This window comes from Marmota marmota, unplaced genomic scaffold (genome assembly GCF_001458135.2).
Source record: "Marmota marmota marmota unplaced genomic scaffold, marMar, whole genome shotgun sequence".
In the NCBI taxonomy this organism is placed as follows: Eukaryota; Metazoa; Chordata; class Mammalia; order Rodentia; family Sciuridae; genus Marmota; species Marmota marmota.
In genome coordinates, this window is record NW_025999900.1 from 3,677,453 (window position 1) to 3,704,881 (window position 27,429).

At 38.3% G+C, this 27,429-nt stretch overlaps 2 protein-coding genes across 3 annotated transcripts in view; one reads left to right on the plus strand and one right to left on the minus strand.

Annotated features, from left to right (window-relative positions):
- LOC107143387 (coiled-coil domain-containing protein 170-like) overlaps positions 1 to 26,608 on the minus strand; it is a 47,014-nt gene extending 20,406 nt beyond the window's left edge. The window contains exons 1-6 of the mRNA XM_048798488.1: positions 26,345 to 26,608; positions 23,260 to 23,295; positions 21,732 to 21,924; positions 18,435 to 18,745; positions 17,093 to 17,221; positions 1,805 to 2,061 (exon numbers count right to left, since the gene is read on the minus strand). Coding sequence (XP_048654445.1) covers positions 1,805 to 2,061; positions 17,093 to 17,221; positions 18,435 to 18,551 — 503 coding nt within the window. The 5' untranslated portion in view covers positions 18,552 to 18,745; positions 21,732 to 21,924; positions 23,260 to 23,295; positions 26,345 to 26,608. The remainder of the gene's footprint in view (positions 1 to 1,804; positions 2,062 to 17,092; positions 17,222 to 18,434; positions 18,746 to 21,731; positions 21,925 to 23,259; positions 23,296 to 26,344) is intronic.
- A 155-nt stretch (positions 26,609 to 26,763) lies between these two features.
- The window catches only part of Mthfd1 (methylenetetrahydrofolate dehydrogenase, cyclohydrolase and formyltetrahydrofolate synthetase 1), a 68,621-nt gene continuing 67,955 nt past the window's right edge, over positions 26,764 to 27,429 (plus strand). For both annotated transcript variants that reach the window (XM_015490063.2, XM_015490067.2), the window contains exon 1: positions 26,764 to 27,238. In XM_015490063.2, the coding sequence (XP_015345549.1) occupies positions 27,198 to 27,238 (41 nt within the window). In that variant the 5' untranslated portion in view covers positions 26,764 to 27,197. The remainder of the gene's footprint in view (positions 27,239 to 27,429) is intronic.

The window sequence follows — 27,429 nt, forward strand, 5'->3', positions numbered from 1 at the left end:
AGGGAACAGTTTCGTTTATAATTCATAAATAAGAAAAATACTTAGGAATAAGTTTAGCAAAAAACATGTAAACTGAAAACTATAATATGTCACTAAAACAAATAAAGAAGGTAAGAGCAGTGGCACATGCTACTTGGGAAGCTGAAGCAGGAGGATTAAGTTTGCGGCCAGCCTCAGCAATTTAACAAGACCCTTACCACTTAGCAAGACCCTGTGTCTCAAAATAAAAAATAAAAGAGGTTGGGGATGTAGCTCAGAGGTAAAGCAAACCTGAGTTCAATCCCCAGTGCCAAAAGAAATTATTAAAATAAATTAAAGAAGACCCAAATAAATGGAAGTACACCCCATGTGCATGGAATGAAGACAATATCAATATATTAATATATATATATACACATACATACATATGTATATATGTATGTATATATGTATATATATACAATATGTCAAAATATACTGTCATGTATATCTAAAAAGAACAAATAAAAAAAATATATATATATATATTCAACATAATCTTTGTCAAAATTCAAGTTACGTTTTTGGGGGGTAATTGACAAGCTGAAATGATCTTTAAATGTACTTACTATAAAGCTACAGTAATTAACAGTGTAGTACTGGCATAGGATTGATGTATAGACCTAGGGAACAGAGTTGAGTATCCATAAATAAATCCATATGTTTATGGTCAATTGATTTTTGGCAAGAGAATTACCAAAATTCAAGATGCCAAGACAATTCAATGGAGGAAAAAATAATCTTTTCAACATGCTGGGGATGTGGTTCAAGTGGTAGCGCGCTCGCCTGTCATGCGTGTGGCCCGGGTTCGATCCTCAGCACCACATTCAACAAATGGTGCTGGGAACAACTGAATATCTATAGGGAAAAGAATGAATTTGGATGCCACCTCCCATACCAGTCAAAAACTTAGCCAAGCCAGGCAGGTTGGAACATACCTGTAATTCAAGTGACTCAGGAAGTTGAGGCAGGAGGATCACAAGTTCAAAGCCAGCCTTAGCAATTTAGGGATGCCCTAAGCAACTGAGGGAGATCCTGTCTCAAAATTAGGGGAAAAAAATGCCAGGGATGTTGCTTAGTGGTTAAGCATCACTGAATTCAATCCCCAGTTCCAAAGGTGGGGCGGTGGGGGGAAGATAGATGTAAATGTGACCCTGGATTAATCAATGATTTCTTACATATAACACCAAAGAAATAAGTGACTAGAAAATTTTAAACTTCATTAAAAACTTTTTTGCTTCAAATGACCCCTACATAAATAAATAAACCAAATGTGGTATATACATATAATAGAATATTATTCAGCTATAAAAAGGAATGAAGAACTGATTAATGTTACCCTACACTGAACTATGAACCTTGAAACATTTTGGCACATGAAAGATGTCAGACACAGGCCTCATACATTATAATTGCATCATATGAAATATCCAGAAAAGGCAAATCCATAAGACAGAAAGATTAGTGGTTTTCAGGGCCTGGGGGAGAGTAGAATGGGGGGTAACTGGTAAGTGGCTGGTAATTTGAAGGTGATGAAAATATTTTGAAATTAGTGGTGATGATTGTGCAACTACTGCATTCTATATACTTTAAAGGCATGATTCTTATAGTATGTGACATATCAGCAAAAAGGTTTTTTTTTTTTAACTATTATAATGTTGATTCAGTATTAGGTGAAATTCTACTAGATTTAAATTCTGTGACTAATCAGGAGTATAATGTTCACATACTATGTGCAAACAAATGGCAAAAGACTTGTTTTAAAACAAACCAGAAAATTCCTTACTTTAGAAGGTTTTCTAGTGCTGTAACTCGTTCAGTTAGTTCCCAGTTGCCTCTTTCAAGACTTTCAATGTTGGTGTTTTTCAAAGACTTAATTCTGGTTAGAGAAGCAATGAGTTCCTGTAGGTCCTGGATATCATCTCTCAGGGACATTATCTGGAATGACTGTTGGGTGTTATTTTCTTTATAACTTTCTAACTCACTCTTCATCTCTTGCAACATACTTTCCTTTATGAGAAGTTTGCTTTGAAGATTTCTTAGCTAATGAGAAAGTAAATACTAATTAAAATCATTTATAATTTGGTTTTTAAACATTCATAATGTTAAGTAATTACAAGTATTTAAGTTACACATTATATTAAAAAATGAGGTTTTTAAAATTTTTTAAATTTTATTATTTTTTTAGTGCTGGGAATCAAACTCAGGGCCTCACACATGCCAGTTACCCTACACTGAGCTATATCCCCAACTCTAAAAGGAAGCCTTTCAATCAACTCCTAACCATATATTCCAATGTTAAAAATGTATTTTCTTTCCTTTTTTTTTTTCTTTTTTGCAGTACAGGAGATTAAACCCAGGGGCTCTCTCCCAATGAACTATACCCCAGTCCTTTTTACATTTTATTTTGAAACAGGGTATCACTAAGTTGCTGAACTTGTGATCCTCCTGCCTCAGCCTCCTGAATCATTGGATTACAGATGCACACCACCACATCCAGCTAGATGTTTGTTTTGCTTTCCAATGAGTTGTTTGATTTTTTTTTGTTGTTGTTATAATTGGGCACAATACCTTTATATATTTTTATGTGGTGCTGAGGATCCAACCCAGCGTCTGGCACGTGCTAGGCAAGTGCTCTACCGCTGAGAGCCACAACCCCAGGCCTCCAGTGAGTTGTAAAAAGAAATGGGTTCACAAGTCTATCTTCGGGAGAGGTGCCTGTTTATAACGCTTGGTTCCTGGTCTTATGTGTGCTCATTGGAGAAGAGGAGAGGAAGTCAGGAGGAAAAGCAAGGTATAAATAGGCTATATATACATAAGGCAGATAAAGGGAAGAAGAGATTATAAAGTTGTGGAAAGAAGCAAAAGTAATGGCTTGTTGGGGAGTGGGGAAGCCACACCCACCAATCGGGACAGGGATGGGGGTGGGGGGGGTGTGGAATAGGAGGAGGAGCCCAGAAAGAACTGTAAGGAATGGGGGCCATCTCTTCTGATAAGTGGAGAATGTTCACCAGATAAAGGAAAAGTGAGGTACTGCTAATATTCAGGGATCTTTTAACTGTTAATGTTTTTATACCTTTATTTATTTATTTATTTATTTATATGTGGTGCTGAGGATGGAACCCAGGGCCTTGCACATGCTGGGCAAGGGCTCTACTGCTGAGCCACAACCTCAGCCCCAGATTTAGTCTTTTTTACATAGTGAAAGATCATTAGTTTCATAACCAGAGTAGCTCAAGAATGCTGTTATGGAAAAAAAATACTTAGAAATGCTATATTTTCACCAAGTATATCGGCACATGCCTATAATTCCAGCTGAGGCAGGAGGATCATAAGTTCAAGGCCAGCCTGGGCAACTTAGTGAGATTCTGCCTAAAAAGTGCTGGAGATATAGCTCAGGGGTACTTCTTCCCCCAGCCCCCAAACACACACACAAGCTATATTTTCTAATAGTGAAGTCTGTATGAGAACCAAGCATTTTAAACTAAGTTTTTCATCAGTATATGTATATAAGGTACTTGTCCTCTATGTCTAAAAAATCATGTAAAATGAAAACAAAATGAATAAAATGAACTGAATCTTCTATATTCTCACTAAAAACATACCTTCATGTATTTTTAAAACTTATATCTTTCATAAAAACACATCTCAGTGAGTCCAGAGAATTTCTAGAGCAAGAACAGAAGGCATAGGGACAGACCTCAAACCTCAGAGCAGCAAGACAGACTTGGCCACAGGCAATTCAGCTAAATTTTCCTACTCATCCTACAAGGTGGCTGTAAGGATTAAAGATGACATAGAGCCTAGTACAGTGTCTGGTACATATTAGATCCTGAAAAAAGTTGTAGAAATGGAGCCGGGATGGTACAGGGCACAGACCTGGTCGTGGGGGAAGCAGAAGATTTGAACTCCAGCTGAAAACCCATGTCTTGTCTCTGTTGCACAGCCACCTCAAGTATAAGAGTTCTCTATGTTCAGGCCTAGTCCATCATAATTGGACTTAATGTCATTTCATCAGTTATCCTGCAAGACCCACCCCAGAAACTCTTCAGTGATCTCCTAATTGAGAGATTTAACCATTTCTCTTCAGGTACCATTATATTCCATCTATCATTGAGGCCTCTGACACCACTGACCATTCTCTTTTGCCGGATGTGGTCACTGGTTTTGGGTACCAATTCCTACCCCCATGTCATCCTCTGGTACTGCAGAACTAAAAATAAAACTGTTATTTTTCCAGTCTCCCTTAAGTAGGCTGGGATTCTTTAGGCCAATGGTTCTCAAATTTAGCATGTATTAGGATCACCTGGAGGGCTTGTTTTTTTTAAAAAAAAAAAAGGTTACTAGGGTTGGGGATGTAGCTCACGGGTAGTGCTTGCCTAGCATGCGTGAAGCCCTGGGTTTATCCCCAACATATGCCCCTAAAGACAAATAAACAAACAAATAACACAAAGAAGCAAAACAGATGGCTAGGCCTACCTCAAGAGTTTAAATTTTTGATGTGGGAACAGAGAATTTGTTTTTCTTCTGCGTTCCCAGATTTTATTCATGTGGCTGGTCTGGGGAATTACACTTTGAGAATTAGGCTGTATGCAAACTGGACTTTGTCTCTTTGGTACAAACAGAGTATAGGAAGAGGCTGTTTTTCCCATTATTATTTCTTTTGGTGAGCCAGGTCAAGGATGGGGCCAAAATGAACATTCCGCCCTTGCAGAGGTTGAGAGGCCACCGTGGCTGTGCCATGAAGACTCAACCACAGACATCATTATAATAAGTACATGTATGAAAACACGAATGATTTGTGTATAACCAGAGACATGAAAAATTATGCTCTATATGTGTACTATGAATTGAACTGTATTCTTCTGTCATGTATAATAAATAAATATATAAATAAATCTCAACAGCAGCAACTTCCTAACCACAGGATAGTGTCTACAGATGTCTTGAGCTCACTCATACATTCAGTGCTGGCCCTGACTCCCACACACTGATCTTCCAATCATTTGCTATACACCTAATTCCCCGACTTAATAAATTATTTTCTGCTTTGTTTTCTACAGTAAAACCAAGACTGATCTATCCCTCTTCACAACTTTTTCCTCCTTGATTTTCCCAAAATTGGTTATCTCCTTTTTCTTTTCCTCTCTGAAGACTTCTTTTCAGTCTTCTACTATGTTTCTTTTTATCTTGCTTGGAGGCATTTCAACAGAAGATTGGGTCAATTGAACAATTTGTCTCCCTGGGTCAAATTGTTCAAATTCTTCCATTGATTGAATATCTACAATTCTATCTCCAAGTATACAAGCATTTCTTTTTTTTTTTTTTAAAGAGAGAGAGAGAATTTTTTAATATTTATTTTTTAGTTTTCGGCGGACACAACATCTTTGTTTGTATGTGGTGCTGAGGATCGAACCCGGGCTGCACGCATGCCAGGCGAGCGCGCTACCGCTTGAGCCACATCCCCAGCCCCATACAAGCATTTCTGAAATAGCGTGGTGGTACAGCTCACTACTTGCAAATTGACGAATCCTATTTTAGCCAAAAAATCAAGTATCATAGCAGCCATACAGCAAATATGGGTTTGGGACATGAGAGATATTACCTGTCAATCAGCTATTGGTTATTCGGAAATTGCTGGTGACTATTCCACCCAAACTTTGCTGTCTGTTTTATAGTGTAGCTAACATTCACTCTGATTCATGGCCTGTGTATAATAATGTTCAACCTCTCCTTCGTTTCCAACATACTCAGGTTAACCATAATGATTCCAACTTCTGTTTGGTGTCATCTCTTGATATGCATACCCAAAATATGGAATCCTATTGAAACAAATGTGCAGCAAAGGGTAAGACCATAAGAAGAGATTATGGTATATATCAGACTCATATTTGGCCATATTTATGTGGAGTGATTGATTTTGAAATGCTTTCAATTCCCTTTTATTGAACAGCTCTACCACTGAGCTACACCCCCAGCTCTAATAATTCTTCTTATGTTCCTTACTTCAATAAATAGTACTGTGAATTGGGGGAAAACAGAAGGGGGATGGAAATAGGAAAGATAGTAAAATGAACTGGACATTATTTTCCTATATTCATATAGGAAATGTGTAACTCTACACCATGTACAACCACAAGAATGGGAAGTTCTACTCCTTGTATGTACGTCAAATACATTCTACTGTCATATTTAAAAAGAATAAAAAATAAATAGTACTTCCACCCTTTGAATAACTTTGAACATTTTTTGTTACTCTTTATTATGAAAAGAAAAAGAGGCATCCATGATTACCAAAAACAACCAAGAACACTATTTCTTAACTTGTTTCATTGAGGCCAGATAGCAAACTGAAATAAGACAATATGAATATGATGACTTATTTTCAGTAGTTGATATTTATAGGGGTTATCCTCGAAAGAGCATTAAAACATAAGGAAGCTGGGCACGGTGGTGCATGCTTGTAATCCCAGTGTCAGGAGGTTGAGACAGGAGGATCGCAAGTACAAAGCCAGCCTCAGCAAAAGCAAGGTACAAAGCAACTCAGTGAGACTCTGTCTCTAAATAAAATACAAAACAGGGCTGGGGATGTGGCTCAGTGGTTCAGTGCTCTTGAGTTTAATTCCTGCTACCCCCACCTCCCAAAAAAAAAGTTTAAGGAAAGTTAACTTGCACACACATCATACATGAAAGTAATATGTAAAACTTCCTAAATCGATATTTATAAAATCTAGGTAAGTGTTTCTAGAAAGTGCTTTGCTGCTGTTGAGCAGTGCTAAGCTGGATATAACACACCCTATATTGTGGGTGCAGGGTTCTTTTTTTTTTTCCTGTTTAAATAATCATAAAATATGTACAAATTTTTTTAAAAATATATCTTACTGTTTGAAAAGTAGATGAAGCTTCCCAGAAAAGAAGAGTCTCTGGAATTCAATAAACACTTTCTGGTCAGTCCAATTACCCCAAAGTCAGGCCTACACTGATTTCATCACTGAAAGAGCTTTCTTTCCTTTTCTTTTTTCTTTCTTTCTTTTTTTTTTTTTTTGAGACAGGGTCTCACTATGTGGCCCAAATTGGCTTCAAACATCTGAGCTTAAGCCCAGCCTCCTGTCCAGTCTCCCAAGCAGCTGGGTCTACAGGTACATGCCAACATGCCCGGCAAGAGTGCTTTTTAATTCCATTCCCAGCACTTGACCAATCTTTTAAAAATACTGTGCCATTTCCTCTACCATATGCCTATTAAAACTCCCTACAAGCTGGGAATGGCTGTGGTGGCGCAGCTGCTCTGGAGGCTGAGGTGAAAGGATCACTTGGATCCAGGAGTGTGCCCGTCTAGATAACACAGCAAGACCCATTTCAAAAAAGAAAAAAAGAAATTTTAAAGAGAGGATTTATAGTCTTTATCCCTAAGCAATTCTCCTAAGCTAAGTACAGCTTTCTTATCCTAGAGAAAATGAAAATGGTAATTAACTTAGAGTATGAAATTGGTTTTTTTAGGCCCTTCTGGCAAAATCTTAACATAAATCAGTTTTTCAGTCTAAAGTCCTTTAAAAAATTATTTCATTAAAGTAAAACTATTTAGAAGGAATGCAAATGAAACACAGCCTCTTTAAAATGAAAAGAAACTTTCTGATAAATGCTTTTCTGCATTCAGTTTCCTCATACTGATAAGGGAAACTGAGAAACTTCTCCCAGCCTTGATGGGTGCCAAGAAAGGTAAGACTGACATTTTCTATAGCTTGTATAGCCTACCTAAGTATGCTTATATATATCCCCTGGGTTTTGTTTCTACAAATTGTAACTGCTTCTGTAGAGCCACTGAAGAAACAATCTAGCTGTTTCTCCCCAGTTTCATCAAGCTGCATTAAATTAACTTTTCCTTTTTTATCATTGCTTATTTCCCATGTGGGCAGGTGGCTGAATCCTGCCAACTGGGATCCAGGCAGTTTTCCTGGCTTGGCTGCCAGTACTAGCCCTGCCACTCTAACACTTCTCAGAATCATCCTTTCATTTAATTGACAAATAAGCCCTTACTGCCTTCTGTTTTCCAGGCATGTGCCAGGTGCTCAGGATCCAAAGAAGATTAAGAATGCTCTCAAGATTTTTCCAGGTCGCCAGGTAAACCAATTTGAAGACAATAATTTTTTAGATAAAACTTTACCTTAATAAATACAGTAATAGTGGTATGAAAAGAATGGACAGAGAACACAAAGGATATCTAATTCTGCCCTCAGTTGTCACTTCAGATCTTCCTGAAAACCCTGTGATGATCCCCCTGCCCATTGAGGACAAACTCAAATGGCAAGTTATTTTGCCCACCCATTCTCTCCAATCACTTTTTACAGTCCCCCTCTTCAACCTCTGTGAAACATTCTGTGTTCTTCAAGTCCACCCTAACTGCTACTACCTTCAAGAAGCCTATATTCATGTAGTTTTCCTGGTACTTCTCATTGTTACTCCCATTTCCTAATTTTTTTACCTTTTCTTCACGACCATTGATTTGTAAACTCTAAGATTTTAAAACATTCATGCATTACTTTTTAGGTAAAAAAAAAAAAATCCAAACATGAAGAGTCAGATTTGGATTTAGAGATCATGAACCAGAAATATACTCAGGACTTAGCTAACTTTAGGCTACTGTGAAAACTGAGATATGACTTATTGATAAAAACTGTCAATGAAGGACTTGAATTCAGAATATATAAAGAATTCTCTGAACTCTCATAATAATCCAATTAGAAAATGGGCAAAATAACTAACTAGAACAAATTAAAAAGTTAAAATAAATTTTAAAAATAAATTTAAAAATTGATATAAAGAAAGTGAGAAATTATTAGCAAAGAAAGAAAGAAAGAAAATAGGCAAAATATTTGAACAGAAACTTTACCAGAAAGGATATACAGATAGCAAATGAGCACATAAAGATATGTTCAACATCATCATCCATTAGGATATGCAAATTAAAGCCACAATGAAATATTACAACACACAGAATATCTAAAATACAAAGTAATTACAACACCACATGCTGGTAAGAATACAGGGAAACTGGATCACCCATACATTGCTAGTAGACATGTAAAATAGTACAGCCTCTCTGTATGACAACTTTCTTATAAAAGTAAAATGCAGTTACCATATGACCCAGATACTGCACTCTTGGGTATTTATCCTGGAGAAATGAAGTTATGTTCTTACAAGAATATGCACATTGATGTTCACAACAGCTTCATTTGTAATAGCCAAAAAAAAAATTGGAAACAACCCAGGTATCTATTATTATGGTTTAGATCTACAATATTCCCCAAAGGTTCATGTGTTGAAGGCTTGTGCCCAATATAGGAATGTTCGGAATTGGGGCTTTTGGGAAATGGATGGATCATTAAGGCTCTAACTGCATCAATGGATTAACTGATGGAATAATAATTTGATGGCATCATTGGGAGGTGATGGAAACGGTAGGAAGTGGGGCCTCACTGGAGGAAGTAGGTCACAGGGTGTTGAGAGCCACAGTTTAGTCGGAATGACTCCTGGCATTTTGCTAGAGGGAATGGTTGAAAGGTGACCCTGCTCTGGGAATAGGGCGGCTCCGGGATTAGGGTGGATCCTGCCGCCTGGGGCGCCCGCTACTTTGGAGTTCCCATTGAGTTCTCGCAGGGTTCCGGAGAATTGGTGCGCGGAGCCCCGTGGAGGGAGGTATTCCTGGGAAGTGTATGTAGAGTGCCGGAGAGAGTTCGGGAATAAAGAGTTGTTGTTTGAACCTACAAGGCTTTGTGGCGGCTCGGCTCCGTTACTTTGTGCCCAGACAGACTGTGACAACAGGGAGCATATCTTGTCCCCTGCACCTCTCCCTCTTGCTCTGCTTTCATAGCTGCCATGAGGTCAGCAACTTTCCTATGCCATCATGTCTCTACCTTGGAGCCAGCCCATCATGGACTGAAACCTCTGAAATTATAAGGCAAATTAAATCTTCCCTCCTGAGTTGTTTTTCTCAGATATTTTGTCTTAGTGTGGGAAAGCTAAAACTTCTGTCAATGGGTGAATATTCAACAAACTATGGTACATACATACAATGGAATACTACTCAACAATGCAAAGAACCAAGTCAGTGCTTCATGCAATGAATGATTTGGATAAATCTCTATGAAATTATCCTAAGTGAAAAAGCCAATCTCCAGATATTACATATGTAACATTCTATTTATATAACATTTAAAGACAAATTTATTGAGATATAATTCATCACTTCTTTTTTTGGGGGGGAGGAATGTTTTTGAGGTGTGGTCTTGCTATGTTGTCCAGGCTTGCCTTGAACTTGAGATTGTCCTGTCTCAGTGTCCCAAGTAACTGGGTTTATAGGTGTATGCCACCACATCCAGTTAATTCACCAATTTAAAGTTTATATAGTTGGATAGTTTTTTGTATTCACAGAATTGTGCAATCATAGTAGATTCACTTTTTCCCATTACAAACTAAGATGTAATTCACATAAAATTCACCTTTTAGAATTACAATTCATGGGAAAGGATGGGGAAAGTGCTTAGGAGTGATATTGGCCAAAGTAGATTGTTATATTGTGTATTGTGTACATGTATAAATATGTGAAAACAAATCCCATCAGTATGTACAATTATAATGCACCAATAAGAAATGTGGGACCGGGTGCAGTGGCACAAGCTTGTAATCCCAGCGGCTTGGGAGGCTGAGATAGGAGGATCGCAAGTTCAAAGCCAGTCTCAGCAAAGGTGAGGTGCTAAGCAACCCTGTCTCTAAATAAAATACAAAAAATGGGCTTCGGATGTGACTCAGTGGTCAAGTGCCGAGGAGGAGGAAGAGGAGGAGGAGGAGGAGAGGAGAAAGAAATGTGGGGAAAAATACAATTCAGTACTTTTTCATATTTTCACAAGTTTTTGCAATCATTACTATCATCTAATTCCAGAACATTTTCATATCTCCCAAAGAAGCCCCATACTCACTATAGCAGTTACATACTCCCCTGGAAACCATAGATGTGTTTATTCTGTACATTTAATATGAATGGAATTGTATATGTTTTCTTCTTTCCCTTAGGTAATGTTCTCAAGGTTCATCCACATTGTAGTATATATCACTACTTAATTCCTTTTTATGGCTGAACAATATTCTACTGTGTGGATAAACCTTATTTTGCTTATTCACTTATCAGTTGAGGGACATTTGAGTTTCCGGGTGTATATGAGAGAGAGAGAGAGAGAGAGAGAGAGATATTAGGGATTGATTCCAAGGGCACTCTATCACTGAGCTACAGCTGCTGCCCTTTTTATTTTTTATTTTGAGACAGGGTCTCATTAAGTAGCCCAGGCTGGCCTTGAATTTGCAATCCTCCTGCCTCAGCCTCTATGTTGCTGGAATATCAGGCATGTTCCAGGTTGAATTTTCACTTTTGTGTGTGTGTGTTGCTGAGGCACTGGATTCGATCCTCAGCACCACATAAAAATAAATATATAAAATAAAGGTATTGAGTCCATCTACAACTAAAAAATGTTTTTAAAAAAGAGGGGCTGGGGATGTAGCTCAGTGGTAAAGTGCCCTGGTTTCAATCCCCTGTATCAAAAAATCCAGGTCCTTGTGCATGCAAGGCAAATACTCTACCAACTGAGCTCTCTCTCTCGAGCCCGAGTTTTCACTTTTTGACTTTACAAATAATGCTACTAGGAATATTTATGTACAAGTTTTTTTGTGAATGTTTCTCACCGCTCTTGAGAGTATACTTGGGAGAAGGATTACTAGGTCATATGATAACTCCATGTTTAGTGTTTTAATATACAGTTCAGTTCTATTATCCTCAGGTTCCACATGCATGAATTTAACCATGTATCAAAATGTTTGAAAAACTATTGTGTTTATATATTGAACATGTGTAAACTTTTTTTTATTTGTACAGGGGATTGAACCCAGAGGCACTTTACCACTGAGCTACATCCCCAGGCCTCCCCACCTATTTTTAGTTGTAGATGGACACAATACCTTTATTTATTTATTTTTATGTGGTGCTGAGGATTGAACCCAGTGCCTCATATGTGCAAGACAAGTGCTCTGCCACTGAGCCACAATCCCAGCCCCCACCCCAGCCTTTTATTTTTTATTTATTTATTTATTTATTTTATTTTGAGATAAGATCTTGCTATGTTGCTGCACATTTGAGTCAGCTTTTTCATTGTTGTGACCAAAAGACCGGATAAGAACAATTAGAGGAGGAAAAGTTTATTTGGGGGCTCATAGTTTCAGAGGTCTTAGTCCATAGATAGCCATCTCCATTCCTCAGGACCTGAGATGAGGCAGAACATCATGATGGAATAATGTGACTGAGGAAAGCAAGTCAGGACATGGCCATCAAGAAGTAGAGAGAGATTCCACTTGCCAGAGACAAAATATATACTGCAAAGGCACACCCCCATGACCTACCCCCTCTAGTCATATCCTACCCTGCCTTCAATTACCACTCAGTTAATCCCTATCAGGGGATTAATTCGCTGATTGCTTTAAGGTTCTCATAACCCAATCATCCACCTCTAAACCTTTCATTTCTCACATATAAGCTTTTGGGGGACACATCATATGTAAACCATAACACTGAAGTTCTCTCTAAATTTCTGTGACTGGCCTCAAACTTGTGATCCTTGTGCTCTGCTTCCCCAGTCACTGAGATTACAGGCATGTGCCAATGAGTCCAGCACTGAACATACACAGACTTTTTGGTCATTGTTCCAACAACATAGTATAACAACTATTTACATAGCACTTACAGTTTGGAATTATATGTAATATAGAGGTGATTTAAAGTACAGTTGTCCTTTGTGTATATGTGGGTGATCAATTCCAGGATTCCCTACACATAACCAAAATCTGCAGATGCCCAAGTCCCTTATATAAAATCATCTCATATACTTTAAATTGAATAACATTTTATAAATAAAAGAGAAAGGGGCTGGGGTTGTGGCTCAGTGATGGAGTGCTTTCCTAGCATGTGTAAGGCACTGGGTTTGATCCTCAGCATCACATATAAACAAACAAACAAACAAACAAATAAATGTATTGTGTCCATCTACAATTAATAAAATAAAAGAGAAATAAAGGAGAGATTGGTGGTTACCAAGGGTTGGGGGTGAGAAGAAGTGGGTGTAGATATAAAATGGCAATGTGAAGGATTCTTGTGATGTCAGAACTATTCAGTATCTTGACTGACTTATAGCATTTAATATATAAACATACAAATGAGTACAAACAGAACTGGGGAAATCTGAATAAGATTGGTAGACTATATCAATGTTAATGCTCAGGCAGTTACATTATACTATAGTTCTGTAATATTTTACCATTAAAAGAAATTAAACAAGCTGGGTGTATTGGTGCATACCTGTAATGCCAGCGGCTGGGGAGACTGAGGCAGGAGGATCACAAGTTCAAAGCCAGCTTCAGCAATTTAGTGAGGCCCTAAGCAACTCATGAGACTCTGTCTCTAAATAAAACAAAAAATAGGGCTGGGGATGTGGCTCACTGGTTAAGCACCCCTGGTTTCAATCCCTATACCAAAAAAAAAAAAAAAAAGGGAAATTGGACACAGTGTACAGAGATCTCAACGTAACTTTTTGTTTTTCTTTTGTGGTACACCTTGGCAATCAAATCCAAGACCTCACTGCTCCACAGTCTATCATTGAGCCACATCCCCCCGCCCCTGCCCCCTACTTTTTCTTTAAATTTTTAGTCTTGATAAGTTGCCCAGGCTGGCCTTGAACTTGTGATCCCACTTGAATTTGTGATTCTCAACTTCCCAAGTCACTGGGATTATAGGTATGTGCCACCATGACTGGCTTGCCATTGCTTTTAATAATTTCAAGTATATTTATGATTATCTTAGTAAAAAATTCAATTAGAAAGAGTAATAATTTTCTTTACCTGAAAAAATTTTATTACTCTCATCTACCCTCTCCAGAGCTGGCTTCATCTACCAGGTTCTATTAGCCTTATTATTATTCTCTGGCAAGAAAAATATCTGCATAATATAGTCAATTCCCTTACAAATAAGACACATTAAATTATCTTAAATTTAGAACACCATAATTCATTATACATTTTCCTTTTTATTGGTGCATTATAATTATACATATTAGTGAGATTTGTTATTACATGTTCATATGACTTTTTGTTCTGAACTCATATTTTTTAACATGGCAGCCCACCTAGCACTATGTAAGAGTTTTAGCTCAGTATCATACTGCTTTAACTAGACAACACAATAACCAACTGAATAGGTTAATATTTATTCCTTCTATATCCAGCTTTAGCCAAATATAGCTCTCTTGCACCTGTTTCTCCATTAAACGGCAAAAACACAATTATTTTTGTATGTCCCACAAAGAGATAAATTATAATAAAAATTTTTAAATGCATGCAGTGAGAAGAGAACCACCCTATCAAGACAGTTGTGTTCCTGTGGAATTAAATAATAGGTTATTGGAAAAAGGAAAGATGACTCATGCTGATGCTCAGGTATTCTGTTGAAATCACTAAACTTTTCTTTTTTAAAATGACTTTAACACTAGGAAACCATGCAAAAATAGTCACTAATTTTGGGGGTGGGGGTGGGGATTGAACCTGAGAGTGCTTTACCTCTGAGTTACATTCCTAGCCCTTTTCTTTCTCTCTTTTCTTTTTTTCTTTATTTGCGACCTCCTGCCCCACTCTCACAAATTGCTGCAATTACAGGCATGTGCTGCTATACCTGGCTGACACTAATTTGTATTAAATTTAGACAATGCCAATGGGAACTATCTAAAACCATGTCAAAATGAGATCTTACAGAGCCTTTCAGATATTTACCTTGTTAAATAGATGAAGACATATATGTAATTAGGAAATGATTTATGTACACATGACAAGTAGCTTTTTTTTTTTTTTCCTAGTGCTGGGGATTGAACTTGAGTCTTGCATATGCTAGGCAAGTGCTGTATCACTGAGCTATATCCCCAAATCTGTTGATTTTATCTTGAGGCAGAGTCTCCCTAAGTTGCTGTGGCTAGCTTCAAACTTGTGGTCCTCCTGCCTCAGCTTCCTGAGTTGCTGGGATTATAGGTATTTGCCACTATACTTGATGGTTTAAAAGTTTTTAAATGAATTATGCATAGACATAAAACTTAATCTAATACAAATATGAATTATCAAAAATTCAAATTTCTGAGATTATTAATAATAAGTTAGACTGTTATAATAAGATCTCTATAGTTTTAAGGGATTGACATAATTTTTCCTGAAAGAAAAGAAAAATCTATGACTCTATCAAAGCTTTCATAAGATATACTATGTCTACATAAGCTCAGTTTAAATCTAAGCTCTATCTACCACTCTTGTGTAGATAAAATGGAAATATATATATATATATTTACCTAGATATCTATATCTATACTTGTATCTACTTAAATTAAATCTGGAATCAATCAAGCCATTGATAGAGGAAATAATAGAAAAGAACTTTTATATGGTTCTGGGCAGCAAAGAATCCACTATAAATGACTATGTTGAGTTGAGTCCCTGCCCCCATATTTGTATGTTGAAGTCCTAATTCCTAATATCTCAGCACGTGCCTGAATTTGAGTAATTATGTTAAGTAATTATGTTAAAATGATATCATTAAGGTAGGCCCTAATTCAATATGATGGGTATCCTTATAAGAGGAGGAAACTTGGACATAGGCTGATACACAGGAAAAACCACATGAAGACAGGGAGAAGACCACCAGCTACAAGCCAACCAAAAAAACTACCCAACTGACACCTTGTCTCAGACTTTTTTGATGTGACGGGGGTGGGGTGCTGTTGTTCCACTCTGGGGAGTCAAACCCAGGTCTTCACATATACCAGGCGCTTCAAGCACTCTACTTCTAAGTCACATTTTTAGCCCTCTGTCTCAGACTTCTAGCCTTCACAACTGTGAAAAAATAAACTGTTGTTAAATCTACTCAGTCTATGACACTTTGTTATGGCTGCCTAGGAAATAGCCACCATAGATTGCTACTTATTCAAAGGGCTGGTCATTGCCCCTCAAATGTAAGCATTCCCAGCATTTTGCCTAGAGGTAACCATAGAGGCAGCATAGACATAAATGGCTACATCATAGTACCCTTAACAATGACCTTTGAGCTTCCAACCATGGCTACCTTTGGAACTATTTCTTGCAACAAATCCTGAGAATAGTTAGGCTCAACTAAAGAATTTCTACAGGTGCTCTCTAGTCTTCATCAGAGGGAGTAAAAGTCAAGGGATTTCCTACAAATGTGTTTTCTGTTTTTGTTTTTGTTTTTTAATCTATTGATGCCAATGAGATATATCAAGTATTAAATTAAACTAGTGAATATTTGCCATTTGGTGGTATGCTGAAAATAGGAGCTCATTTTTTTCATTAAAAATATTTAGGAGCCAGGCATGGTGGCGCACACCTATAATTCCAGCTACTTGGGAAGCTGAGACAGGAAGATTGTGAGTTGAAGGCCAGCGTTGGCAACTTAGTAAGCCATCGTCTCAAAAATAAATAAATAAATAAATAAATAAATAAATAAATAAATAAAGAGAGCAGAGGGTATAGCTCAATAGTAGTACACCACTGGGTTCAATCACAGTACCAAAAAAAAAAAAATTAAGGTAGGCAGTATAGCTCAGTGGTAGAGCACTTGCCTAGCTTGGTCAAGGTCCTGGGTTTAATCCCTAGCACTGGAAAACAAACAAACAAACAACTTAGTACATATAATTGATTATTATTTTTACATAAATTTTAAGCATGGTAATCTGTAAGCTGTGTTCTAATATCCCAAATTTGTCAGTCATCTCCAGTGGATATTCTCTGTCAAAAGACAGATTTGAGTCTAAATTAAAATTACTCCTCAGGAATGAAAGAATTCAATATTGAGAACACACACACACACAAAAAAAAGCAAAAGTGGGATAGATAATACCTTGAGCTCTTTATCAGAATGTTTACTCTCCCTACTTCTACAGAAGATATAATTTTCTAGTGTTCTTTTTTGTTTATATAATCTCTATACCTCAGCTAAAAGATTCTTGTTTTTCGCTAACAAACCAGCAAAGTCAGGATGGACTGGGTCAGCTGCCCTTTTGTTGCATGTAACTGGGTTCCTGGTAGAAATCACCTCAGGAGGTAGATCAAAACAAGCCTACAAAGAGAAATTGCCAATTAATTACTAAACATGTACCCTGTGAATAAAAACCCACAATATTCTGGCTTATATTAACTCAAGTAAGTAGTTTTAAATAGACCAAACTTGAAAATATTCATTTTGAGGTGCTACCCTAACAAACACATTAGGTCCCAAGAAAACAGCAAGCAACAACATGCTGACCCAAAAAGCTACTTCACATTTTCTAAAACAATTTGTAATGTGAGCCATGAGGAAATGCTGCACATCTATAAATTGTGCAGACACAATTTCTGAAAACATAGGAATCAATAAAATGGGGAAATTTTAATGTGCATCTAATAAAAAGTTTATAGAAACATGAACTACTAGGTAATTGATTCCGGGCCTGGTAGTGCTCATCTGTAATCACAGCTACTAGAGACAGAGGCAGAAGGGTCTCAAATTGAGGCCAGTCTTAGTGAGACCCTATCTTAAAATAAAAAATAATCCCAGCAACTCAGGAGGCTGAGGCAGGAGGATGGCAAGTTCAAGCCTCGCCTAGATGACTTAGCAAGACCTTGTCTTAAAATAAAAAAATAGAAGGGTTGGGGATATGGCTTGGTAGTAGAGCACTCTAAAGTTCAATCCCCAGTACTGCAAAAAACAGAAAGTAAATAAATAAATAAATATTAAAAAGTCTGAGGATATAGTTCAATGCTTGCCTAGCATGGGTAAGGCCTTGGGTTCTATCCCCAGTACTACAAAAAGCAAATAAACAAACAAAAAAATGTGGTGCACTAAAAAGATAATGAGAGTCAGACTACTTAGTTCCGCCACTTAATCACTGTGGCCTTTCTCTGGGGTTCAGTATCCTAATCTGCAAAATAATTGAACTAGATCAAACTCAATTTACAGTCTATTTTTATATTATTTTGGGGATAATGGGCATTAGTGAAATACCAGAACTACAAAAACAGTCAAAACCAAAATCCGTTTGAGGTTTTATTAGATTCTAATATTTCCTTGCTCCTTGTTCTAGAATCAAGCCAGAAATCAAAAGAAGTGGGATATCATTTGACCTCATTTCTTGTATTCATTCACTAGCAAAGAAAGGGGTCAGGGCACTAGCATAGGCAAATGGACAAACAGAATGGACTTTCCCTTTCTTCAAGCTCTCAGTTGTGTGGGAGAGATTGATTTACTTCCTTATGAGAATGGGGAAAAAAATTAACACCAGAGTACAACTCACCACTGGATGGTTTTTCCAGGCTGATAGCTGCCTGACTTGTGGTGACTTAGCCTCATGGGGCCTAGTAGGAAGCCTTCCTGGATGTGAGTGGTTTAGAGATCGGAGAGGGCTTGACATGCTGGAGATACAAGCAGCATGAATCGGATCTACTAACGGTGACCCCAGATGCTTCCCAGGGAAGTTTCCATAGAGTACTCAAGAAGAGATGCTGAGGTCTGTTGGGCATCAAAAGCAATGTCTTCTAGAAGGTTCTACTTCAGATCCTCAGGGCTTAGTTAGACCTCAGAAGAAGCTGCCCAATGAACCTATTGCTTAGAGAAAAGGAAGACCTGGTTTCTAGAGACAGGACCAAACTCTGTTTAGATTGTAACTGGTGAAAGTAGCACGTGAATGTAGGTATGTACACTCATAATATCATTCCCCTTTTTTTTCTTTAGTGATGGGGATTGAACCCAGAGCCTTATGCATGCTAGGTAAGCGCTTTACTACTGAATTTTACCCCCAATGTTGTTTGTTAATCACGTTTTTAGTTATTTGACTTGTAAATTTTCCCTTATTTTTAATCTGGTAGAAATATTATGTCCCTCAAGATACCACTAAAAGATAAAAGTCAAATATGAATTGATAACATAGAATGTGATAGTTCACAGTGCTCTTTATACCCCAGAGGAAAATAAAATGTAACCTCATATTGTAATTTTTGTAAATTAAATTCTCTAAGAATTTCAGCATTGCCTTAAATCTATTTTCTCTACCCAGTTCAATTCCATATATTATCTTTCTTTTCTAAAGTAAAATCTTAAAGAATAGAGAAAACTTTAAAAATTGACCTTCTATGTTTTATCAAGCAACGGGATAGGGGTTCCTTTTTCAAAACCAGGAAATAGACAGGTGTAGTGGTACTTGCCAGCTACTTGGGGGGCTGAGGCAGAACAGAAAGTTTGAAGCTAGCCTCAACAACTTAGTGAGACCCTATCTCAAAATTTAAAAAATAAAAAGAGGGATGTAGCCCAGTAGTAGAGCCACTCCTGGGATCAAAGTAGTAGAGCCACTCCCAGTACCAAAATAAATAAACAAATAAAACAAAACAAAATCAGGGAATGCATTCTGATGTTTAGGAACTGCCCTGAAGGGGCTTCATGTAAGTGTGGGGTATGTTTTTCCTTTGCTGAGTGTTGTCTCCCATAGAATTGGACAGTCTCAGAATGATAGGAATTTTCAAGGGAAGAAAAAAAAATCAGGATCATGTGACTTGTGTGTGCAGGTGTGTGTGCATTCGCACTCAAGTGTGTACGTGTGTGTGTGTGTGTGTGTGTGTGTGTGGTGTGTGATACTGGGGATGGAAACCAGAAAAGCCTGGCAAGAGTTCTACCACTGAACCACACCCCTAGCCCCAAGGACCCTGTGACTTGAGGAGCATGGAACACAATGCAATAAGGGCCTGTGTTTTCTTTACTAACCCTGAAGTCTGTTTTAAAATCCATCTAATAGGGTTGGGGTTGTGGCTCAGCAGTAGAGCACTTGCCTAGCACATGCAAGGCCCTGGGTTCGATCCTCAGCACCACATAAAAGTAAATAAAATAAAGGTATTGTGTCCAACTACAATTAAAAAAATATTTTAAAAATCTAATAATTTAAATTTAATATTATCAAAAGCAAATATTAAAGCATAAATATGTCTAGTGAGACTTTAATCTCTCCCCTATTCTCATTATTTGATACCTAAGATCATTACTATATCAGTTTCTTTTCTAAAAGCCAAAGAAGAGAATCAAAAGAACTAAAGTTTTCATGGAAGGAAAAATAAATTCCTCCTTAATCCTGGAAATATCATGATACTGAAAATAAATTTCTTCTTAATATTCTCAGTTTTTACTTTCATTTTATTTTCTTACCATCTTATGAATCTTGGCCTTTATTTTTTTTTTTTTTCTTTTTGCAGTGCTGAGGACTAAACCCAGGACTTTGTACATGCTAGGCAAGCACTCAACCACTGAGCTATTCCCTAGCCCCTTGTGCTCTATTAAAAACAACTTTATTTATTGATTTTCACTCAGATTCTCTAAAAAACAAGCTATTGTGCAGGCCATTCCCAGATGGTGAACTTTTATAAAAATTCTTCAGTGTCAGTTCAAATACCATTCCTTCATTTCTACAAAGCAAAGGCGATCTCTCTTTTCTCTTAACTTTGCTATGGTCTGAATGTATCCCCTAAATTAATATGTTGAAACTTGGTTGTCAGTGTGATAGTATTAAGAGGTAGGACCTTTAGGAGGTGATAAATCAAGAGGGCAGAGCCCTCCCGGACGGCATCAGGACTCTTAATAAGTCTTGAGGTAGCTGGGTGCAGGTGGTGACTTGGGAGGCTGAGTCAGGAAGATAGCAAGTTACTTAGTAAGATCCTGTCTCAAAATTAAAAATAAAAAGAGCTGGGGATATGGCTCATTGGTAAATGCCAATGGGTTGTTCAATTCCTGGTACAGGAAGAAAAGAAAAAAACTTGAGTGAGAGAGTTCACTCTCTTTTCTTCTACTACTATGTAAGGATGAAATAAGAAGGCCTTCACCAAGCTGAGCGTGGTACCCCACACTTGTAATCCCAGTCATTCAGGAGGCTGAGGCAGAAGGATTACTAAGTTTGAGGCCAGATGGAGCAATTTAGGGAAACCCTGCCTAAAAATGAAAAAAGAAAAAAGGGGCCCAGTAGTTAAATGCTCCTGGGTTCAATCCCTGGTGCTGAGAAAAAAAAAAAAAAAAGAAGAAGGCTTTTACCACTTTACCAGATACTGAATGCCAGTGCTTTGATCTTGGAATTCCCAGCCTCCAGAATCTAGAATCATGAGAAATAAATTTCCAGTCTTTATAAATTACCCAGCCTGGGTATTCTGTTCTAGCCCCGCAGACTATTCATTTCATTATTATCTCATTTGATATTGTACTATGTCAAATTTTCATCTCTCCTGCTAAATAAAAGGTATTTAACAGTAGGATCTACTTCTGGTTTGTCCTTATCATCTCACAACAGCCACAGAAAATATAAACTGAACAACCAAAGAAAACAAGAAGAGAAAAAAAAATCCTTAATACAAAGTTAATTTAATAGATATTAGTACTGTTCCCTAAAATGAATTTCATGAAAATACAATAAAAATGTATGAGATATCTAAAGTAAAAATAAAATACAACAATATGACATGTTTATTCTGGGATTTTTAGTTTTGTATATGACTATTCTATTTTACATACTCATAAGATAAAGTATGCTATGTAAAATTTAATAGAAAGCAAAAATTTTTACCACATAAAGAACAAGAGAAAATTCCAAATCCAAGGTCAATCCCAGAAGGCACCTGAATTGTCCACTGTAAGTAGCAGTCCTGCCAGTAGAATGTTAGCACATCAAAGGAGCTGTTGCTGGGCAACCGCATCACAGAGGTTCAAGGAGGGAGAAGAAATCTCCCAAAGTGACAGTTAGACTTGTAGTTATTTCCCTAATTAATAAAATGAAAAAACAAAGTGATTTTCATCAAGCATTAGTAATCTTGGGAAATCTTAAGAAAGTGATCTGACCAAAAAGTGAACACTCCAGCAATCATGCAAATCATAATTCTGATCCTCCTTTTGTGAAATTCTTAGAATAGGTCAAACATTTGTACTCCAACATATATCTCATCAAAGGAGAACTATTTTGAGAGAATGGAAAATTATTCCATCTACTATTTCTTTTCTTTCTTTCTTTTTTTTTTAAGCTGTTGAAAGATCTTTATTTTATTTATTTAAATGTGATGCTAAGAATCGAACCCAGTGCCTCACACGTTAGGCAAGTGCTTTACCACTAAGCCACAACCCCAGTTACCTATCTACTATTTCTACAGCAAAAGATTCTTTGTCTGAAAAATCAGGATTCTAATTCTGGGAAAATATTTTCACAGCAGAGAAAGTAGGTCGCTATTACTATTACTATTACAATTATTATGTGTGTGCGGACTGGAGATTGAAGCCAGGGTCACTTAACTTCTGAGCCACATCCCCAGTTGCTTAGGGCCTAGCTAAGTTGCCCAGTCTGGCCTAGAACTTGCAATCCTCCTGCCTCAGTCTCCAGAGTTGCTGGAATTATAGAATGTGCCCCTATGCCTGGATATGTATTATTATTTTTTAGTTTTAGTTTTTTATTTTATTTTATTTCAGTACTAGGGATTGAACTCAGGACATTCTATGTCTGAGCTACATCCCTACCTCCCCAGCCCTTTTTAAAAAAAGATTTTGAAACAGAGTTTTGCTAAGTTGCCCAGGTAAGCCTTGAACTTGTGATCCTCCTGCCTCAGTCTCCTGAGAATATAGTTAGGCACAGCCATTGCTGGCTCTATAATGTATTCTTGATCTTGAAATAACCAGAAATATCTTTTAATATCAAATAAATCTTCAAAGAATACTGATACCTTGACCTTACCCCAATTTATGACTTTATTAGTCAAAGGTAGAACTGGCATAACTTCATACTAAAAGCTATATAGGTCATTAAAATGTAAATTTAGGGGCTGGGGATATACTCAGTTGGTAGAGTGCTTGCCTCACATGCACAATTCCCTGGGTTCAATCCCCAGCACCAAAACAAACAAACAAAAAAAATAAATTTAGGGCTGAGAATAATTGCCCACTGTCTTCAACTATATATGATAAAAATGAGGCTGGAGAAATTAAGTTATAGAAATGAGAGTAATAAATAACTACTCCAGGATAACAGGAAGCATTTTTTCCCTCTACAAGATTTTTTAAAAATTATACTCACTGAGGATAGGGATGTAACTTAGTGATAGAGCACTTACCTATTGTATGCAAGGCCCTGGGTTTGATCCTCGACACTATAAAAAATAAAAATAAAATAAAAAATATCCATGTGCAGTAGGTAGGTAAGTATGAACAACAAAGGAAATCTTATAAAGCTCAGACTCTGGTGGAGAAAGCAGATAGTCCACAAATAACTTAAAAACAAATCATTTTTATGGTAATAAGTGCTATGAATAAAATAAGCTCATGTGAAAGTAAAGGAGAGGTAAATTAGAGGGCAGCTTTTAATAGTATAACCAAAGAAGGCCTTTGGGGGATATACTAATAAATTAAATGGTAATATACATTTCACAGATAACCTGCCTTTACAGAGATTCATTATGATGAAGGCTATTGAGGTTTACTATTGAAGTTGATGTTGTAATTAACATTTTCCTATATATCTTTGTGTATCTGTGTGAATATTAATTAAGGATAAATTCCAAGAAGTGGAATTACAATAATATCAATATATTATTAAATCACTCCACCAAAAGGTTGTAAAAATGAAGTTTGGGCAAAAAAGTGACACATATCTTCTAGCAACTGCCATTATATGTATTTAAATAAACTTTTGTCTTACTGTTCTCTCTGAGGTAGTCAGTTCTTGCTCCCTACTTTAACCAATGTGCAACATTTTCTTTTATTTTTTAGACAGAATCTTGCTAAGTTGCTGAGGCTGGTTTTGAATATCCGCAACATTTGACAGAATTAATTACCCCTTTTCCCATGAAATATACTTTTTTAAAAAATATTTTTTAGGGCTGGGGATGTGGCTCAAGTGGTAGTGCGCTCGCTTGGCATGCATGCGGCCTGGGTTCGATCCTCAGCACCACATACAAATAAAGATGTTGTGTCCGCCTAGAACTAAAAATAAATATTAAAAAAAATTCTCTCTCTTTAAAAAAATTATTTTTTAGTTGTCAATGGACTTTTATTTTACTTATTTATATGTGGTGCTGAGAATCAAAGCCAGTGCCTCACACATGCTAGGCAAGTACTCTACCACTGAGCTACAACCCCAGCCCAAACATACTGTCTTTCAAGACAATGTGCTTTTGTAGTTTTCCTCATAACACACACCGGATTCACTTTTTGTCTTTCCTCTTGGGTGTTCCAGGGATCAGTCATTGGTTCTTTCTTTACTTATATCCAATTTTCTTGGTGAGCTCTTATCCAGTCTCATGGATTTAAATATTATATCTCCACTTTTATGTTGAAGAGGCATCTGAAATCATTTCAGTTGAATTCATGATCTTATCCCTAAAACCTGGTCCTTCTACAGAAAGGTAAAATCCTTTCATCTCCCTGTAGCTCAGACCAAGTCCTTGTTATCTTTCTATTACATTCCAAGTTCCTCTCTTCATTTAGGTTTCTGCTTAATCATTGCCCAGAGAAACTTCTCTTACCACAATTCCAAAACTGCACTGCTGGGGATGTGGTTCAGTGGTAGTACACTTGCTTAGCATGTGTGAGGCCTTGGGTTCAATTTCCAGCAAAGGAAAAAGGAATAAATATGTATCAACCATCACCTTCCACCTCCCCACCATCACTGTCTATCCTCTTAACTAGCCTATTTTTTAAAAATAGCATTTCTCTGGGCTAGGGTTATATCTATAGGGCTTGCTAGCATGCTTGAGGCCCTGGGTTTGATCCCTAGCACTCCAAAATTAGTAAATGACAAAACAAATAATAGCATGCCTTCATTTCTAAAGCTGTATATTCTTTAAATTGATCATTCTCCCCCCACCAAAATATGAACTGAGGGCAGGAACAGCTTACTAATATATCTGGTTCAGCAGTATACCACTAGAGCTGTGTTGTTGGCACATAGTGGCTGCTCAACAATTTCTTGCTCAATGAATGAATGAACTGTATAGGTCATAGATATGACAGCTGAAAACTAGACTTGTTCAGATAGCAAAGGCAATAAATTAAAGATGAAGCATCCAGCTTTGGGTCCTAGGGCCAACAATAGCTTTGGGCAAGCAATACTTCAAAGTTTAGTTGCCCATTTGTAAAATGGAGTTTGGATATCTTTCTCAGCAAACAAAACAGCAGAAACAGTCATTATCTGGTAATGTAAGATACAAAAAGATTCACTACCTGTAATTTATCAGAAACAGTTTTCTTGTTAATTTCATTTGTTCAGGCAAAACAATGAGTGCATGTTCAGAAGTCATTATATTACTATTATACGGTAATTATTGTATGTGTTATATTGTGTCCACTTAGGGGCTGGGGATGTTGCTTACTGGCAGAGCCACTTAACATATGGGAGGCCCTGGATTCAATCTTTAGCCTAAGTGTACACACACATACACACACTGGAAAAAAAATCGCCAAATATTTCCTAAATGTATCATGGTGGTAGCTGTACAAGTCTGTAAATACATAAAAAATCATTGACATTTAAAAATGGGTTAATTTTTGGGCTGGGGTTGTGGCTCAGCGGTAGAGCGCTTGCCTAGCACGTGCGAGGCCCTGGGTTCGATCCTCAGCACCACATAAAAATAAATAAATAAAATAAAGGTATTGTGTCCAACTACAACTAAAAAAAAATTTAAAAAGGGTTAATTTTATGATATGTAAGTCACACCTCAAAACTGTTAATAAAACAAGAAAAAGATTCTATAATTCCATATAGTGGGTATTGCAAAATATTCTAAGAATTTAGGAATTCTCAGAATTTAGACAAATGTCAATTACGGCCCTCCTACACCCCCAGGACCCCCCGCCCCGCATCAAGTTCAATAAATAAGCTCTGCCATTAAGAAACGCTTGCTAGGGCTGGGGTAGAGCGCTTGCCTAGCACGTGTGAGGCCCTGGGTTCGATCCTCAGCACCACATAAAAATAAATAAAATAAAGATATTGTGTCCAACTACAACTAAAAAATATTAAAAAAAAGAAAAAGAAACGGTTGTTAAAAGAAACCCAGCTAACTGGTCAGGTCCTAAGTGATCTATCTGGACGACTGAACTATATGGGGGGTTTGTAACCCGGGCTCGGTAAGAACCTAGCCAGGGAGCTGGTGCAGAGAAAGCAGAGTCAGCGGACTCGGCGCCCAGCGGGACAGTCCTCACCCACACCCCAGCTGCCTTGTCGGTCCCGCAGGTTCCCGGAGCAAATGCCAAACTCAGTCCTGCTCCCGGAGGGACGCCTACAGGGAGGAGCTTGCGCTCGGAGGGTCAACCTCATCTCGCGGACCCGCGGCCCGCGTCGGTGCTCCAACCCCAGGTCTGGGGCGGGGAGCCACGCCCCCTCCAGCTCTGTCACCCTTCCCAGCACAGCGGGGCTGAAACAGCCGCTGGTGCCAACTCAGTCCCCTGGAATCAGAGGCCGACCCCGACCGCACAAGCGCGGGTGTGAGAGTCGGAAGTTGCCCACACACCCAGGGTCCCCAGCCGCCACCAGGAGGGGCGGGGCAGAACTCTCGAGAGAAGCCAGGTGGCCTCAGCCTCAGCCTCAACCAGAAGTCCCCACAGCACAGAGAGGTAGCGGAGACGCGCCTCCCGCGCCCGCGAAACTGCACTCCCGCCAGGCCGCCCGGCCCTGATTGGCTGAAACAAAGGCGGGTTCCGGAGTCGGTTCCAGCTCGCTGTTCGGCGGGTTCCCGCCCCAGACAGAGGCGCGCTCGGCACCGGCTCTTTCCACCAGCCAATCATTCTCGCCAGCCAGTCATCACCTACTTTCTTCCCTTTGCTGCAGCCCCCTACCCCTCCGCTCTTCGCTAGCTGAGGGAACGACATCTTCCTGGATTGCGCACGCGCCTCCGCCTCCTGGGGGTGGAGGGGTGCGGGTGGGCGCAGGCGCAGTAGTACGAGCTCTGTGGGCAGTCACTAAGCACGTGGGTTAGGCTCCGGGGTCCCGCCGCGCGAAGGGAGTGGAACCTCGATTTTGGTGGTGTCAATCGTGGGCAGCGGTCTATTGAAGGCCATGGCACCGGCGGAAGTCCTGAACGGGAAGGTGGTCTCTGCGTAAGCACTTGTCATTTTTGTTAGGGCGTATTGGGCCGCTGGCGAGATCTTTGAGCCAGGTGTGCAGTCCCCCACGGACCCATTTTTGCAGGAGGGACGCTTGTAGAAGTGGTGTCAGGTCTGTTGCGTAGGGAGGAAGAACATTGACTGGGCCCATATCACCTTACGACCGGTCTCCTGCAAGCGAAGAA